The 15141-nt window shown below is 43.8% G+C and overlaps 1 protein-coding gene across 1 annotated transcript; it reads right to left on the bottom strand.

Annotated features, from left to right (window-relative positions):
- Window positions 1-12582: 12582 nt before the first annotated feature.
- LOC306778689 (glycine cleavage system H protein, mitochondrial-like) lies at window positions 12583-15016 on the bottom strand (the record flags this gene model as incomplete). The annotated part of the gene is made up of 5 exons (XM_079270318.1): window positions 12583-13153; window positions 13800-13931; window positions 14388-14451; window positions 14569-14654; window positions 14866-15016. 5 exons carry the CDS (start codon window positions 15014-15016, stop codon window positions 13056-13058), a joined length of 531 nt encoding a protein of 176 aa, XP_079126444.1. The 3' UTR covers window positions 12583-13055.
- Between the last annotated feature and the right edge of the window lie 125 nt (window positions 15017-15141).

Raw genomic sequence — 15141 nt, forward strand, 5'->3', positions numbered from 1 at the left:
AATCTTCCACTGGTATGGTGTCAGCCTTTCTGTGTTGCAATGTCTCTCGTCTTTAGCCATTTGTCCATTGAAAACAGCTTTGCTCAACTTGTCTCAGACTGACATCACAACCAACTTTCCAAAGGATGTGGACTGACTTACTCTGTAACGTTTTGTTCTTAAACTAACCAATGTTTACGACAATACCAATGAGCTTTCTTCTGTACAGAAATGTGCATTCCAAATACCACAAAGGCAGTTTTTTTGTATACTGATTATTTAAAATTTTATTTGTCATATTCTCTTGATCTTATTGACTGTAAGATGTAAATATTGGGGTCCTCTATGGTGAAGGGACTCTGTTAACCTTACTGTAGGGAAAACTATTCTTTTCATTTTTTTTTCTGGATATGTTGTTGCCATAGTGATGACCAAAAAGATACCTGTGATGTGCACCTGTCCTTATGTCCTGCTCCAGTGGTTTAGTGCGTCTCTATACTCTCCCTCCCCAAGTTCTCCCCTACTGGTGTGTGTTTCTCTTCCTTTCCCTTCCCATACTCCACTGAGCTAAATAAAGTCTGCTTTGGTGCATGCTCTGGTCTCATCCCTGGTCTAACCAAGAGAAGCCATTTTGTGTATGTTGTGGTATGCGAGGGTGTCTGCCTGTTATGTTTCATATTGCAGGTTGTATGTTGTGTGCATCTGGCCAGAAGGCTTTTGATGTGCAACCGTATGTGTGTGTGTGTGTGTAACACAACAGTGTGTGGAAGGCGTTTGGTGAATGGAGCCATGACCTCTGGGGTCACTTCATTAATTACATCTGTGACATTCAGCCAGATGAGTTTCCTTTGTAACTCAATGATATGATGAATATTAACGACCTCGGATGAATTACACTGCTGCTTCTGCTGCTGATAATGTGTTTTACGACTCTGGGAGAGAGGGGAGTAAAATTGCACACTACAGCATATTTAGATAACGCAGATTTTCATATGCAACATTTCAAAGACCACAGCGTAGGTTGGTCGAGCAGATTTTATTATTTTGTTTTCTTCTGCGTAAAACTTTCCAGTGGTTGATCAGACAACGTGCCAGAGAGGAAAAACTACAACACAAGAATGCGTCGGTCAGAGTCTCAAGCACAAACTGGTATCCTGTCCTTGTTCTCTACCAGCAAGCCATTCATTTAACCATTATACATGAATGCGACAACAGAGGAAACCGTTCTGATTGGAGTTGCAGTGAACAAACAGATACATGGGGAGAACATATGCAAAGTAAACACAGAAGAGGGCTTGAGATAGCTTCGTAGCTGATGATAGCCATCTTACAAAGTCATCCTGATAAAGTGATCCCCAACCATTTCTCCTTCTCCCTGTCCTCCCCCTCTTAATCAAATGAATACTGTGCAGCTGGTGGGGTTGCGGCAAAAAGGGGTACGAGTGTGTGTGCAGGGGGGGGGGGGGGCTTTGAGGGATGGCGTGAAATTATTGCCTGCTGGTGTATATGTGTCACTGGGGGTAGAAGAGTAGAGTAGGGGATTGGGCTGGGGGGGGGGGGGGTGTAATGTCATTGCCTGCTGGTGTATCAGTAGTGGGGGCTCATTTAGATTTAGATTGGTTATGTGAGGAGAGAGCTGAAAGGCCAGCTCATGTTTATGCATGAATCCCAAAGCATGCTGCTGTGGTGGAGCCCCGAGTTAAAGAGACAGAGCTAAAATACATTCACACATTTGGACACAGCTCTGGTTCTTTGGATAAGGCTGCAGTCGAAGCGATGCTTTGCTATCAGATACATTTCAATCACTCGTGCGTGTGTTGGCCCGTTTGTGACGTGGTGTATGCAGATAGGCTACATCTTCGTCCAAATGAACAGCATGCTGCTTCTATTAATCAAAAAAAAAATTTAATCTAATTTTAGTTTTAAAAATCCCACTGCCCGACTGTGTCCTGAAGATTGCTTTGGTATTTTCAACAGCTGATTTACAATCACTCACACACACACACACACACACACACATGCACACGCACACGCACACACACACAGAGTAATCAGTAAATGTCTTTGAAGGAGTTTGTTCAGCACTTCATCAGGTATAAAGTGGTTTTTATTTGGAAATGTGGTCCCTATCCATCTTTTAAATGACTATTTAATGGTCGTCACACCATCCTAATCAATCATGTAGCAGAGCTAGCCTGCAAGCGCAAATACACTCTATTTATGATTCCTAGATTCTGCTGCAAAAACTGACACTCTTTGCCTTCTTAGTGCTGTAAACGAGCAGAACAATGAGTGAAATTGTCTATCAGATTTTGTGGAAACATTAGAAAGACTTCCTATACCGATCACCAGCATCCTGGACATGAGGTACCCTTTGAAATCGGTCTTTATATTATATCTGCACTCTCTAAACCTGTAGAAATGGTGGATAGAATGGCTTTATAAAAATACTGCTGTTTATTGTCATTCTTGGGTGTCTCCACATTCAGGCCCACACTTTTTTCTTTTTGTGTGACCCTTCACCATCCCCCCATCCACTGTGCACCCCCCATCGCCCCCCCCATTCAGTACTTTACATCTATAATGAGATACAAATATACGCATCAGCAGGACAGTGTCTACGCCACGCGTCACTGTGTGAATATTACTCACACTTATTAGCTGGATTATGTTAATCTTTACACTCCCTGCTCACAGACAACAGACTCCCCATGATATGGGGTGGTCACGGCAGAAAGCGTGTGCTGTCGCGTGTGTGTATGTGTGTGTATGGCTGTATGTGTGTGTTGAAGTGATTGCCATGTTGTCAAACTGATCTGCATGTGAAAGGGCGGTCTAATTACATCACTTATGCAAATGTGAAATGCACATATGCATGCACATACATACACACCACTGACAGCTTACTACTGAGGTCAAAAAGACAGTGTGAGCTATTCTCTTATTGACTAACACGAGGTGGCATCACCACCTGTCAGAGACAGACATGTCTTGACAAAATACAGAGAAGTCACAAAGGATGTTTTGACACACTCCTTCAGATAAATTAGAAAAAAAGAGTGGCTGGGTCAAGCTCACAGTAGACTAAAGCACTTAAACTGTTATTGGGAAATGTCCAACCGCATATTCACTGATTATTCTTTTTTCAGACTGAAACATTGATAGTATCTGTGTTGGAATGATTGATTGAGTCTGACACATTTTAATTACGCCCAAATTAAATGAATTGGCTGGCGGACTATAAAACATTGCTGTTTAATAACGAGCCCCACCATTTGCCTTTTTTTCCTTGCTTCATCCAATCCCATTTTGGCTGCCTGCACCAAATAACCTCTCTCCATTTAATGATATGCAAATTAATTTTCATGAACCCCATGATCCCACGCGATGATTAAACTGAGATGACATTAGCTGCCATGCCACTGCCACTGTCAGTGTTTCTGTCTGCCTCCTTTCTTCCTTCCTATCTCTACCATCTTTCTTCGTATCCACGACAACGGCCAACTGGTGATATTAAGGGGTTCATTGTCACCGTTCCCTTATGAATTTGCTTTGTGAGAGATAACATTCCGCGTATCCAGTGTTATTTCAGAGAAGTTTTTCCAATGGCAACAGAGATGGAGCGTCAGAGCGGGAAAAAACGTTGGCTCTCACACCACATGTGGTAGTGGTACACTGAAGACATGTCACAACAACGTACAACGTGCATTGTAATGCAGTAACATCATACAGACGATTTTGGCAACCTTCCACATCTCTTCATTTTCCACTTCCAGTGCTCCCCTCCCACCGTTCCGTTTCAGTCTGGATCCAGCTCCACCTCTGCTGTCGTTTATTGTACCTCATTTGCATAATGAAGCCCAGGCTTAATTAAGATCCCACTGGAGTCTGGAGCCAAGGATGAAGGAGAGGAGGACGAGGAGAAGGGGAGGGGGGATCCGGCGTTCCTTAGCTTATCCGCACGTGTCCAAATAGGAGGCACAATTTAAGGGGAGAGTAAAGCGTTGACGAGCGATTAAATCGCTAATTATGATCGGCTGTTAGAATTAGTGTGTGGCTGTTAATTAGCTGCAGATGAGATGCCCAGACAGTTGCCCGCCCCTGACGACTGCAGCACCCTCCCTGACTGGCAATAGAGAAACACAGCGTGACACCCTGGAGATGATGCCAACACATCCCTCCCTTTAACACACACAGCAGTCTGAGGGGATATCCCTTTAAGAATGTCCCAGGTGTGCATGTGCAGGGAAGAGGCTCTTCATCATCCTTGTCCACCCACTCCCACTGTTCTTCGTTAGGCACAAAATTCCAATTTTGTTTCGTCTGCTATATCCTTTATTCATGTTGCTCATTATTTCTCATCTTCCACATACTCTTTCTCTTCATATTGGAATGGTATGATCCCTTGTAGGTCTTTGTATTGGTCAGCAGCTTCCTTCCAGTGCAGCAATTGGCACTGAGCAGAGTTGGCATCGAGGAAATGTTTTTCGTCCAATACTCCTACCATAGTTGAATTTGGCTCTGGTTCAAACCTTCTGCTACTATTTATTGTCTGCATTTACTACGCCTTTATACGGCTTCTGATGGCACCCGCGAATGCCTCCCTGTTTGCGTTTGGCACGATGCCATCTCTGTGTTTGGTCTCTCCCTTGAGGGGATGCCATTGCCAAAACATTTAAAGGCATCCGAAATGGTCCTGCTCACCGTATGGAGGTTTGAGTTCGCCAATGTGTGCGTTATGTTGGCTGGGCAGCGTGCCATCTTTCTCCTCGTGCCCTTGCCGCCCCTGAAAAAATGCCATCACAGAATCGCTGGCAACCGTTGCCTGGGCACCTCTTCTTGGCTTTGTCCAAGCAAACAAACGGCGATTAGCAGCAAATTCTCAGAGGTGAGTCCTCTTGTCTTTGACTAAGACAGTTCTCCGCCGACCGCTTTGATCGCTCCGGGTATGCCACGACTGCAAGCTGGCATGGCGCCCGCTGGCTGGCACGACGTGGCTGGCATTGAGCGAAAGAAAATTGCAAAAATGAATGGAATGTAGGATTTTCCACCGACATTTTTCTTCGTATGATCAACGGTCATCACCATGTTACAGTTTACGGTTTCATAGTATCATCCATTTCGCTCCTTCTATGCTTCCCTTCATCCAGCTACATCTGAGTCATCATGTGTCTTCTGGCATCGTCCTCATTTCTATGCTCTGCTGTCCTCTGATATCTTCTGTATCTTCCTTTTCTCTGTCCGCTCTGCTGTTCGTTTCACCCCATTGTGCCTGTGCCAAGGTGGCACCATGGTAGCAGTATGGAGGTCTGTTTCTCTTCCTCTTCTATTCTTATTGTCCTCACCCCTTCGCCCATGCCCATGCCCGCCCCCCGCTCAAGTCCTGACTGGATGGCACTGTGCCAACCTGCCACCGCCATCGCTCTCATTTGTAGCTCATCCCTCCGTTGCCCTTCCCCCTGTCTCTACATTTCCATCCCTCTCTCTTCTCCTCATCCACTTTCTAAATCATTTATCCTCTGTTTGTATGAAATGCTACGTTTGTAAATTAACACATTAGCTAATTGACACATATACAACTTTTTCTTTCTCAAATGCGCGCTGCAAATTGTCGGTCTTTGTTGTCATTTGGAAGACTTTTTTGGCACCTGAAGGAATGCTCAGAGTTACTGCCCTGCCGTTAATTACCGCAGCAGTTACTTATTCCACCGAGACAAGAGGAGAAAGACGAAGAGAGCCCCGAGTTTGGATAAAGCTTGTGTTGTTTTAATTAACTTTTACCAACCCCCACCATGTGTGCTTTTGTTTCATCTCTAAGAGCCTTATGCAGGTTGTGCTTGTTCACACACATACTATACATTAATACAATTGATCCGATTATCAATGAAATCAACTGTGTACCATTGACCTCGTACACTTTTCTAAAATGACCCTTGTTTCTTTGTCCTCCTCTTTAAAATATCGTATGTCAAACAATAGCTGCCAGTGGTGGTGGAGCCATTAAGAAAATACTCTCATTAGTACACAAAACATAATGAATATGTAAATGAGGTGTGTAATGTATGCATGGGCTGAGAGACTTGTTCTCTTTTCAATCCTCCATTGTAATCACTCTATGTATATCCCCTTTCCTTAAAACTTGACACTCTTACGCCAATTTTCCTCTTTTCTTAGACCACCAACTGTGAATGAATCCACGGGGGATTTCTTGAGATCTCACTATTATCTCTTTTATTTTGTGTTTTTAACACATTTCTCCTCGCCTTTAACCATGGCTTGTAGTGTAGAATGGTCTCTCAGAGTCTCTCTGTTTGCTTCTTCCTGCTCACAGCTTCCTCTCCAAAACCAAACCCTGCAGTGACGCATTAAACCAACAACTGTGTGTTTGAACAAGGTCTTTCTTCCAGGAATATGAATACTGAACGTTCTATCCACTAAATCACGTCGGCACTAGACTGTGTTTTATTCCGTATTTTGTCTTTGTCCCTTTGTGACTGCGTTGATCTTAATGTGTGGTCCAAACTGTGTGTTAAATTCAAGCTCGCCCTGATAGACGGTGAGTATAGCCTTGCTCCTGCCTAGGATAAACACCTATAATACTCTGGCTCCCTTGGCAATCACCATAGCAACAAACCATGGTACCCACGTGAGTTGCATAATAAGATGTTCTCCAAGAGCACGGACCATAAAGCGGCGACAAACTAGACACCCGCAACGATGATTTCAGAAAATAAGTATTCGTAAATGTCAAAGTTATCAATAGGCTTGCGTCACATAACAAACACTGTCAGATGCTCATGCACCTTCTCTCTGTCTCTCCAGACCTTAACAGGTGCTGATGAGCCGCAGTCAATGATTGTAATGAGCTATCGATCAGCGTGGGAAAACCAAGGGACAGAGAGGGGTGAGGGAGATACGGGGAACCAGAGGACACACACACAACCAGAAGGAAGTGGACTGCCAGGGGAAAAAAACAACTTCAAATGAACTTAATGGAGACAAGCTACAGAAGACAGGGTATCGATACTTGCTTTCATCAAGTCCTTATCTCCTATTGTTCTGCTTAAAATAGAATGGATGGGGAGGTGCTTTTTTTGCCAGCGCAGGTTGAATGGAAGTGTTCAACTGAGAGCAGCTTCTGGACAGGCCAATCTGCTCAGGATGACCATGCAGACATGGTTGTCATGACTGAGTTCAGATGCCAGTGAATGGCACTGACGCAGTATCCCTATTTTCCTCTTTTTGTGCTGTGTGCATGGAGTGGAGGCAGACAGCTTTAGGGAAGGGGGAGGTGCGTTGCGTGTGTGTGAGTGTGTGTGTGTGTGTCGTGTGTGTTGGCTGGCGTTTTCAGATAATGAAATGCAGCAGGGAACAAAGAGCTGGGGGCCCCTATTCTTTGTGCTGCAGCTTCATTTTCACTCCCGTCAGTCTATGATTCTTCCATACCCTCTTTCTTGTATACGTGTATGTGTGTGTTTATGTTTGTATGAGCGGTTTGTTGTGGGTACCTGTGTCCCCTCCTCCTCCTGTTAGTATTCTGCATGGCAGATCCCCCTAATGTAATAACTGTGTCTGCATGTCTAATTTACAGCAGGAGAGAGTAAATAGCCTGTGGTTAATTACAGTACGTGTACGTGTACGTGTGTGTGTGTGTGTGTGTGTGTGTCTATGCATGCGTCTACATGCGCGTGGGTGTGTCAGAATGATTTATGAGTTGCAAATAGCTACACCAGTGGCCCGTTTCTCCTCACTTAGTTTTTAATCTGTCTTTCCATTAATTTTCCTGGAGACGTTATTATGGTTTTATAACAGTGTGCGGACGATGCACATGTGAGTGCACATATGTGTTAATGAGACAAAGATGAGGACAGTTTATGAGAATCGAGGCCATTTGGGCATCTGAGCTGTACTTTGCTTTTCTCTCATCAGACTTCTCCATTTCCCTTCCTTCCTTTCACTATTCCGGTGCTTCATTCACTCTCGTCATTGAGAGCCACAATGAACACAGATCTTTATTGACAGTACACGGTAGAACATGGAAACAGCAGGTCAATCCGTTTAGCCCAAGGGCCGATACACCAATTCACCAATTTGTCAGTGTTAGTTTGAGAGAGAAAAGCAGCTAATCTCTCCTCTCTGCTCTCTATTGATCACACACTTAGACTCCACTTCTCTGTCTAAACACTATTGATTCTCTCTCTCTCTCTCAATCTCTTTCTCTCCCTCTCTTTCTGTCTTGCTCTCGCCACATACCATAGCTCTCAACACATCTTCCTTCATACACTGACTTCTTCTTAGATGAAAGCTTGAATAATGGAGACTGCATGTCCTTGGCTTGTACATGAATCCCCAAGTCATATTTTGGATGAATTTAAAATACAGCTTTGATTAATTTCAGTATAACTGGAGCTTATCAACTGCACAAAGCAGTATAGTGTTTGGTCCACATATGTCTTTGTATATATATTATTGTTCCCTGCTGCGTACATTCACAAGCTGCATGGTCTCATTAAAGAAATCAATTACTTAGCAACTCCTCTACAGCTTGAATACGGACCATGATTAAACATTCACTGCTGGGTACACTGTCTCCTGGCTTTGTTTATCAGTCTCACATCGCAGGGTGAACTTGAAAAGGACCACATTCCTGTCAAGATGAAGGCTATGCAAAAAATATAGAATGATTATCTTAAGGGAGATTCATTTTCACATCAATAGAAATGACCAACAGGTCTTTATTTGATTGGCTTTAGCTTGCGTGGGCCCTTGTCATGGCACATGTGAGTTGAAGCGTAGATTACCACGTCAGTGTAATCAGTACTGTAGATGAAACAGGGAGGAAGAGAGAGAAACCTCAGACAAAAACAGAAATTCCCGGAGCATTTATTATATATTTAACCCTCTCTACCCTAATATCAAATTAAAGAAATATAAACAAGGGAATCCCAACCGTTACTCTGATGCTGTGATAAAAACATCCAGGCACGCATGGGTTTCACTGTCTTCCCCCCATAACTCTTATTTTTTAGACTGGTACACCCCCTACAGGTGAGATGAATCCATTACAAACCTTTAACTTTGCAGGTTACAAAACACTAACACATGGCTTGTGTAACTCTGGCATCAGCTGTTTGATAAGATAACCAGTACTGAAGAGTAGGTTCAGCACGTGGGGCGCATTGTGTGGTAAATATTTGTTTAAACTATGCAGTAGATGATTATTCACAGAAGTTTTACAGCATTGTGTTGCTATACCTTACATTTGAAGATGCCTCCTTCAGCAGCTGATAGTGAAGTGTTAGTGAGGAAGACGTTAAGGGAAGTGCTGGTGGGTCGAGAGGATCCAGAGGGATTCTTTGCGAGCTCGTAAAGGAGACCGGGGCGAGAACCGTCGTGGCTAACGCCGTCTATGAGCCTTGGCTGAAGGAGGGGGATGATGAGGTGGTGTCGGCCCTTCAGAAAGATGGTGTTGATTGCAGGATGTTCCACTCGTACTGTCTTAGAGCCCCTTACTCTGTCAGCACGGAGGGTGTCGGACTCAGAGGTTAGTCTCAGCTAAATTAATTTGGCGTTTGCTTATATATTTGTGGTAAATATCAAAGCTTAAAATGTGTATACGATTGGAAAGAAGTTAATTTGGTGGTGGACTGTTTTGTCTTCTCTTGATTTAGGAATAGGTTCAGTGTCTCACTTCACGAACTGCTGTAGACAGAACCCAGGGTCTGCGCTAGGGCCCCCCCTGGACCCTCCTGCATCTCTCCCCACACCTGCCCACTGGCCTCAGGGTGTCTCTTTGGGCACGCTAGGCCTGGCACGCATGCCCCGCAGGAAGGATGGCACAACGGTCAGTAACCACAGAGGAGCAGCCCTGCAGGGCCGAGCTGTATAAATGAATGGGTGCATTTCATCTCCTCTTTCTCTCCCCTGCCTTTCCTGTCACTCTTCAAGTTCTCTCTATCCAATGAAGCAGAAATATTGGAAAATATCTCAGAAAAGAAGATTAGGTTAGCTCATGAAGTCCTCAATGTATTTCTTTGTTCATTTTGGCATTCAGAGTGACTGGGCAGCCAACATCTGTGAATCTTGGGATTTCAGCGAGGAAGGAGCATGTGCCCGGCCTTTCTGAATGATGGCGAGACACCTTGCGTGTACTTTATAAACATATCTCTGTTTGGAGGAATGCTAATAAGTGTGACATTGATTTTACAGTATCATATGATTCTTCCATCTATCCAAGGTGTGTAGATATGAAAAAGAGTCCGGCAGGGCAGATGCCCCAAATACCAGCCGTCTGTCTCTGTACCTTCACTTTGGTCAGCTCAGCCCACGCTGGCTGTTGTGGGACGCCAAAGGGGCACGCTGTCGACCCACAAAGTTCCAACGCAAACTGCCGTGGAGAGATCTGGCTTACTGGCAGCTGACATTGTTTCCTGACCTCCCATGGGAATCCCTCAGACCTCCATATACGGTAGAAATTGGCTACGGACATGTTGATGACACATTAATAACATGTACTGAAAGTGTTACTCATAAATACAAAGTTAAGTTGAACTACCCTTCACTTTCATCATTACTGAAAGCCTATATCACATAATGAAGTGTTTTCATGACGAAGCATTATTCATCCACTGGTATTTGCAGGCTCTGCGATGGAGCAGTGATCGTGGCCACCTGAAGGCCTGGCAGCGAGGGGGAACAGGCTACCCTCTGGTGGACGCAGCCATGAGGCAGCTGTGGCTGACGGGCTGGATGAACTACATGAGGCATGTGGTGGCGTCTTTTCTGATCGCATATCTCTGTCTGCCCTGGCAAGAAGGTTATCGCTGGTTCCAGGTGAGACGTGCATGTATAAAAAGGCACAAAATGCACTTGCATAGAGATCACAAAGCAGCAACACATAATATAATACTACTTACTGACTGTGTCCAACATTTACATGTGTTTAGGACACTCTAGTGGATGCTGATGTTGCCATGGATGCTATGATGTGGCAGAATGGGGATATGTGTGGTCTGGATCACTGGAACTTTGTCATGCACCCCGTCGATGCAGCAATGACCTGTGACCCCTACGGCAGCTATGTTAGGAAATGGTGTCCTGAACTTGCAGATCTGCCCGATGAGCTTATTCACAAACCCTGGAAATGTCCCACGTCCATGCTTCGACGTCCAGGTGAGGAAACGATCATGCTCAGTCTCAAGAAATGTTGGCTTTGGAAACACGCTACCTACCGGTTCCACACTAACATATACGCTGCTATCCTCACTGCTTAGGTGTGGTCTTTGGCCAGACATATGCTGAGCGAATAGTTACAGACCTGGAGGAGCGGCGGTGTCATTCCCTGCAAGATGTAGCTCTGGTGCGAAAAGAGTTTGAACAGTACGTGGACAAGTGTTCAGGCTGCGACTTGGTGCCTCTGCCCCCACGCCTCGTCTCTCAGGCTCTGGGCTTATCGCACAGGGATGGCGGTGTGGTAACAGAAGGGAAGCAGTTCCCATTGCCCGCCATCACCCGCATGGAATTCAAACACCAGCAGGAAGATCCAGATGCAGATGCCGCCTCAAACCCCTACAATGCTGTTCTAAAAGGATACGTGAGCCGCAAGAGGGATGAGACCATTGCCTTCCTTAATGAGAGAGACTTCACTGCCAGTGTGTTGTACGAGGGAGTTCAGAGAAAGGAGAGGCTGGAGAGCGATCATCGCAGAATCGAGGGACTCCCTCAGCTTCCTGCTCCTCGGGGCAGAGCCAGATGAACTCCAACAGCCATGGACATGTTTTCTGTGGTACCCGGTGGGGCGGTCTCCTCAGTCAGGTGATCCAGAGGTCCAGAGGGAACGTTTACAGGTTCTAAGTGACCAGACAGTTGCTAGCTATAAAATGCACAAGTACAAACTGTGACAGAATAATAGTCTAAGTGCAACAATGAGGAAAAAACAACAATTCTACACTGGACTCCAGACTTTGGATAGAGTGAGGAAAATGTGTTGAGACAAAGAGGGTTGCAGAATGCTCATTCAAAACATTTTGTACATTTAGTGTTCAGCAAATTCCCACAAATCTGAGGAATGTTGCACAAAAATATACATTACGCCTTTGAGTCGTACAAGGGGGAAAAAGGCATCTCGCGTCATCTCAGCAGGTCTTTTGTTATTAGGTCTATTTGTGTTTACAATCTCATGTAAACCGCATCAAGAAAATGTATATTTAGTTAAAAAAAAAAAGAAGAATTTTGGTTCAGGGGCTACCTTTTATATATATATATATATATATATATATATATATATATATATATATATATATATATATATATATATAGCTGTATATTGGGAGATTACTTTTGGTTGGAAATATGTAGGTGTGGATATAATGGGCGAGTTTACTCAAACTTTTGAATGATGCAAATGATTAAATATACTAATATAATTCATATTATGCAACACTGACAGTGACACGCATATTACCTGTTCAATGGCTATGTAATGTCAAAGATCTTGTGTACACTACATTACAAGCAGTATTTGTTTTTAACTGTCCCACTTTTATAATATGAAGTCTAGACTTTGGGATTCAATAAAAATGACAGAAAACAATGTCTCAGGACAGGAAATGTTTATTTTCTAATTTTAAAAAAGGTCCAAAGTCTACAATTTAGCCATCACACATGCAGAGTAGACCAACATTATTATTGATACCATAAAGACCAAAGTGCTTTTTAAAGTCTGACAATGTCCTACAACAGAGATTCAAGTTTTCCTTTGAATGAAATGTATGGAAACTGCTCTATTGACTGAGTCTCGGTCGCTTCCGTTTGGGGACTTGAGACTGCAAAAACTCAACACAAGATGCTTAGTCAGCGCAGATTCACAGGTCCCCTAAAGTCAGTCTTTAACAGTCCATAAAGGATTCCTAATGTTCACAGCTTTACAACACTGGCAGGTCAGCCTTCTGGAGCTCCACTGGTGGATGCTAAGCATAGCGTTGTAGCTGACACAGGCACAACTTGTGGATCTTCATGCCAGTAGTGTTTGAAAAGGAGAAGGGGCGCATGGCACTTATTAGTGTAGCGGTGTTGAGTTAGTCCTCAATGGAGCGGATGTATCTCTCATAGGCTGCTTCATCCATTAGAGCATCGAGCTCTGCAGGGTTGCCAATGGTCATCTTCATCAGCCAACCTATGTTGAATAGGTTCAAATCAGGTTATGCTTGGATTTTAGGACCCTTTTTGCATACTCAAGCCCATTCAGCACAAGTCAAATGTTTTTATATATCTCTGCCAACATCTTTTCCAGGGAGTCAAAGACTTCTTTTGCTCATTACAGTGTGGAGTCTGTAAGTAGAGTAGTAATTTAAGTACTAGAGAAGGGGCTAAAACATGAAGTCAAGAGTAAAGATGGTTCACACTTGAAAGATAAAACATGCTATTAAAAGGTTAATTTTTACAAATAAAACAGATTGAACAAAGTACGAGATATCAATCTCCAAAACAGGCGTCATCTCCTTAATCCAGTGGCTGCCTTCTATGTTATGTTGCATTACTGCCATCTACTGTCCAAACAATAAGAAATTAGCGCATAAACTTCTTCCCAGTGTATCGACTCTAAACACTGAACAAATATATTTAACACGATGTAGACCAATCTGCAGTGATATTTTTTACAAGGTAAACAAAGACTAGTGTCAATTAAAAACTACACAAATGACCGTAGGACTCCAGAGTGTTAACATAGACAAACATCATACTTGCTCTTGTTTAAGCTTTAACGTGAGGCTAAAGTATACTACATAGACTCGACTATGTGTTGGTATGGACGCGCTTACCATCTTCGTAGCAAGATTTGTTCACCAGACCGGGATTGTCTGCCAGTAGTGCATTAACCTCTACAACTTCTCCAGTCAAAGGGGAATAAAGCTCACTAGCAGCCTTCACACTTTCCAGAGCTCCAAACTCATCTGTGACAGTAAGTTAGAAAGAAGTGCATTTATATATAAGTTAGGTCCTTTCACAACAGCACAGAAAGCAAAGGGCAAATATTGCTGCTATGTTGACATAAACTACAGTCTGTGTTTTGTGGGATGGTGGCAATTCATGAGTTTGTCCAAACAAGCTACATTCATGTTACTACTAAGATTTATTTTTTAAATCATGGATGGAAAGTAGCCAAACAATTGCTTCTCAACACAACAGCATCTGAGGGGAAAATTATGCATCTCTCCCTTTAAAATGCTAAATCATAATTATTTAGATATCTCTGCTTTGAAAGGCATGTTGTGTTGGAAAAACTGCACGCTAAAAATATTGGGCATTTTTCCGACAGATTATCTTAAACAATCAGGTTTTAGTCCTTCATAACAGTATTTTATACGTGTGTACTGTTAGCATGAGCCACACTGCCTTCAACTTCATACCTTGCTGAGCCAGCTGTGTTCCCACGTCTGGTAGTCCACAGTAAACTACATCTCCCAGAGCCTCCTGCAAGTGGCAGAAAGCAAGGTCAAAGACTGTAGCAAAAGTATTTAGTAACAAATAACCTAACTACACGTGTGGGCGTGAGCGTGTCTGTTTGGGTACACGCACGAGACAACTTACTTGCGCAAACTTGCTGATCCCGACAGTCCCGACAGCTCCGTCGTCTTCTACTCGGATCCATTCGTGCTTGTCTGTGAATTTTAGTGCTGCAAGATAACACAACAGACTCAGACCACAACTAGCCTCCCACTGGACGAGTGTGTAGTATTTTGTGATGTATGACAACCAGAATAAACACAGACAGACATGAAGCAGCGTCGTGAGCTCACGTGTCCTTTTCTCGAGCTAATGTTACCCTGTAGCAACCGAAAATGTTAGCTAACATGCTACAATAAAACACACCCACGGGGGGAATACCTGCTGTTAATCGACAAGAAGTGGCTAGTGTTCTTCCAAAGTAAGGTTGAGATGCCAGCCGCAGCGGTGAAAGTGTTGCCGAGCGAGTAAGTAAAGGCAAAACTGTGAAAAAGTTGGAAGACAGGGAGCGGAATAGCCCACAGGCGGCCATCTTTGTCGCGTACTGATGAGAGCGTCGAATTCTTCTTCGTGGATCTGCACGCCGCCGAGCTTCTTCTTCTTCTTTCAGGTTAATCAGCAGCTGGCGCGCGTAAAGTTGCATTGCAGGCACCTTGT

Source organism: Melanostigma gelatinosum, assembly GCF_949748355.1.
Source record: "Melanostigma gelatinosum genome assembly, chromosome: 1".
Classification (NCBI taxonomy): Eukaryota; Metazoa; Chordata; class Actinopteri; order Perciformes; family Zoarcidae; genus Melanostigma; species Melanostigma gelatinosum.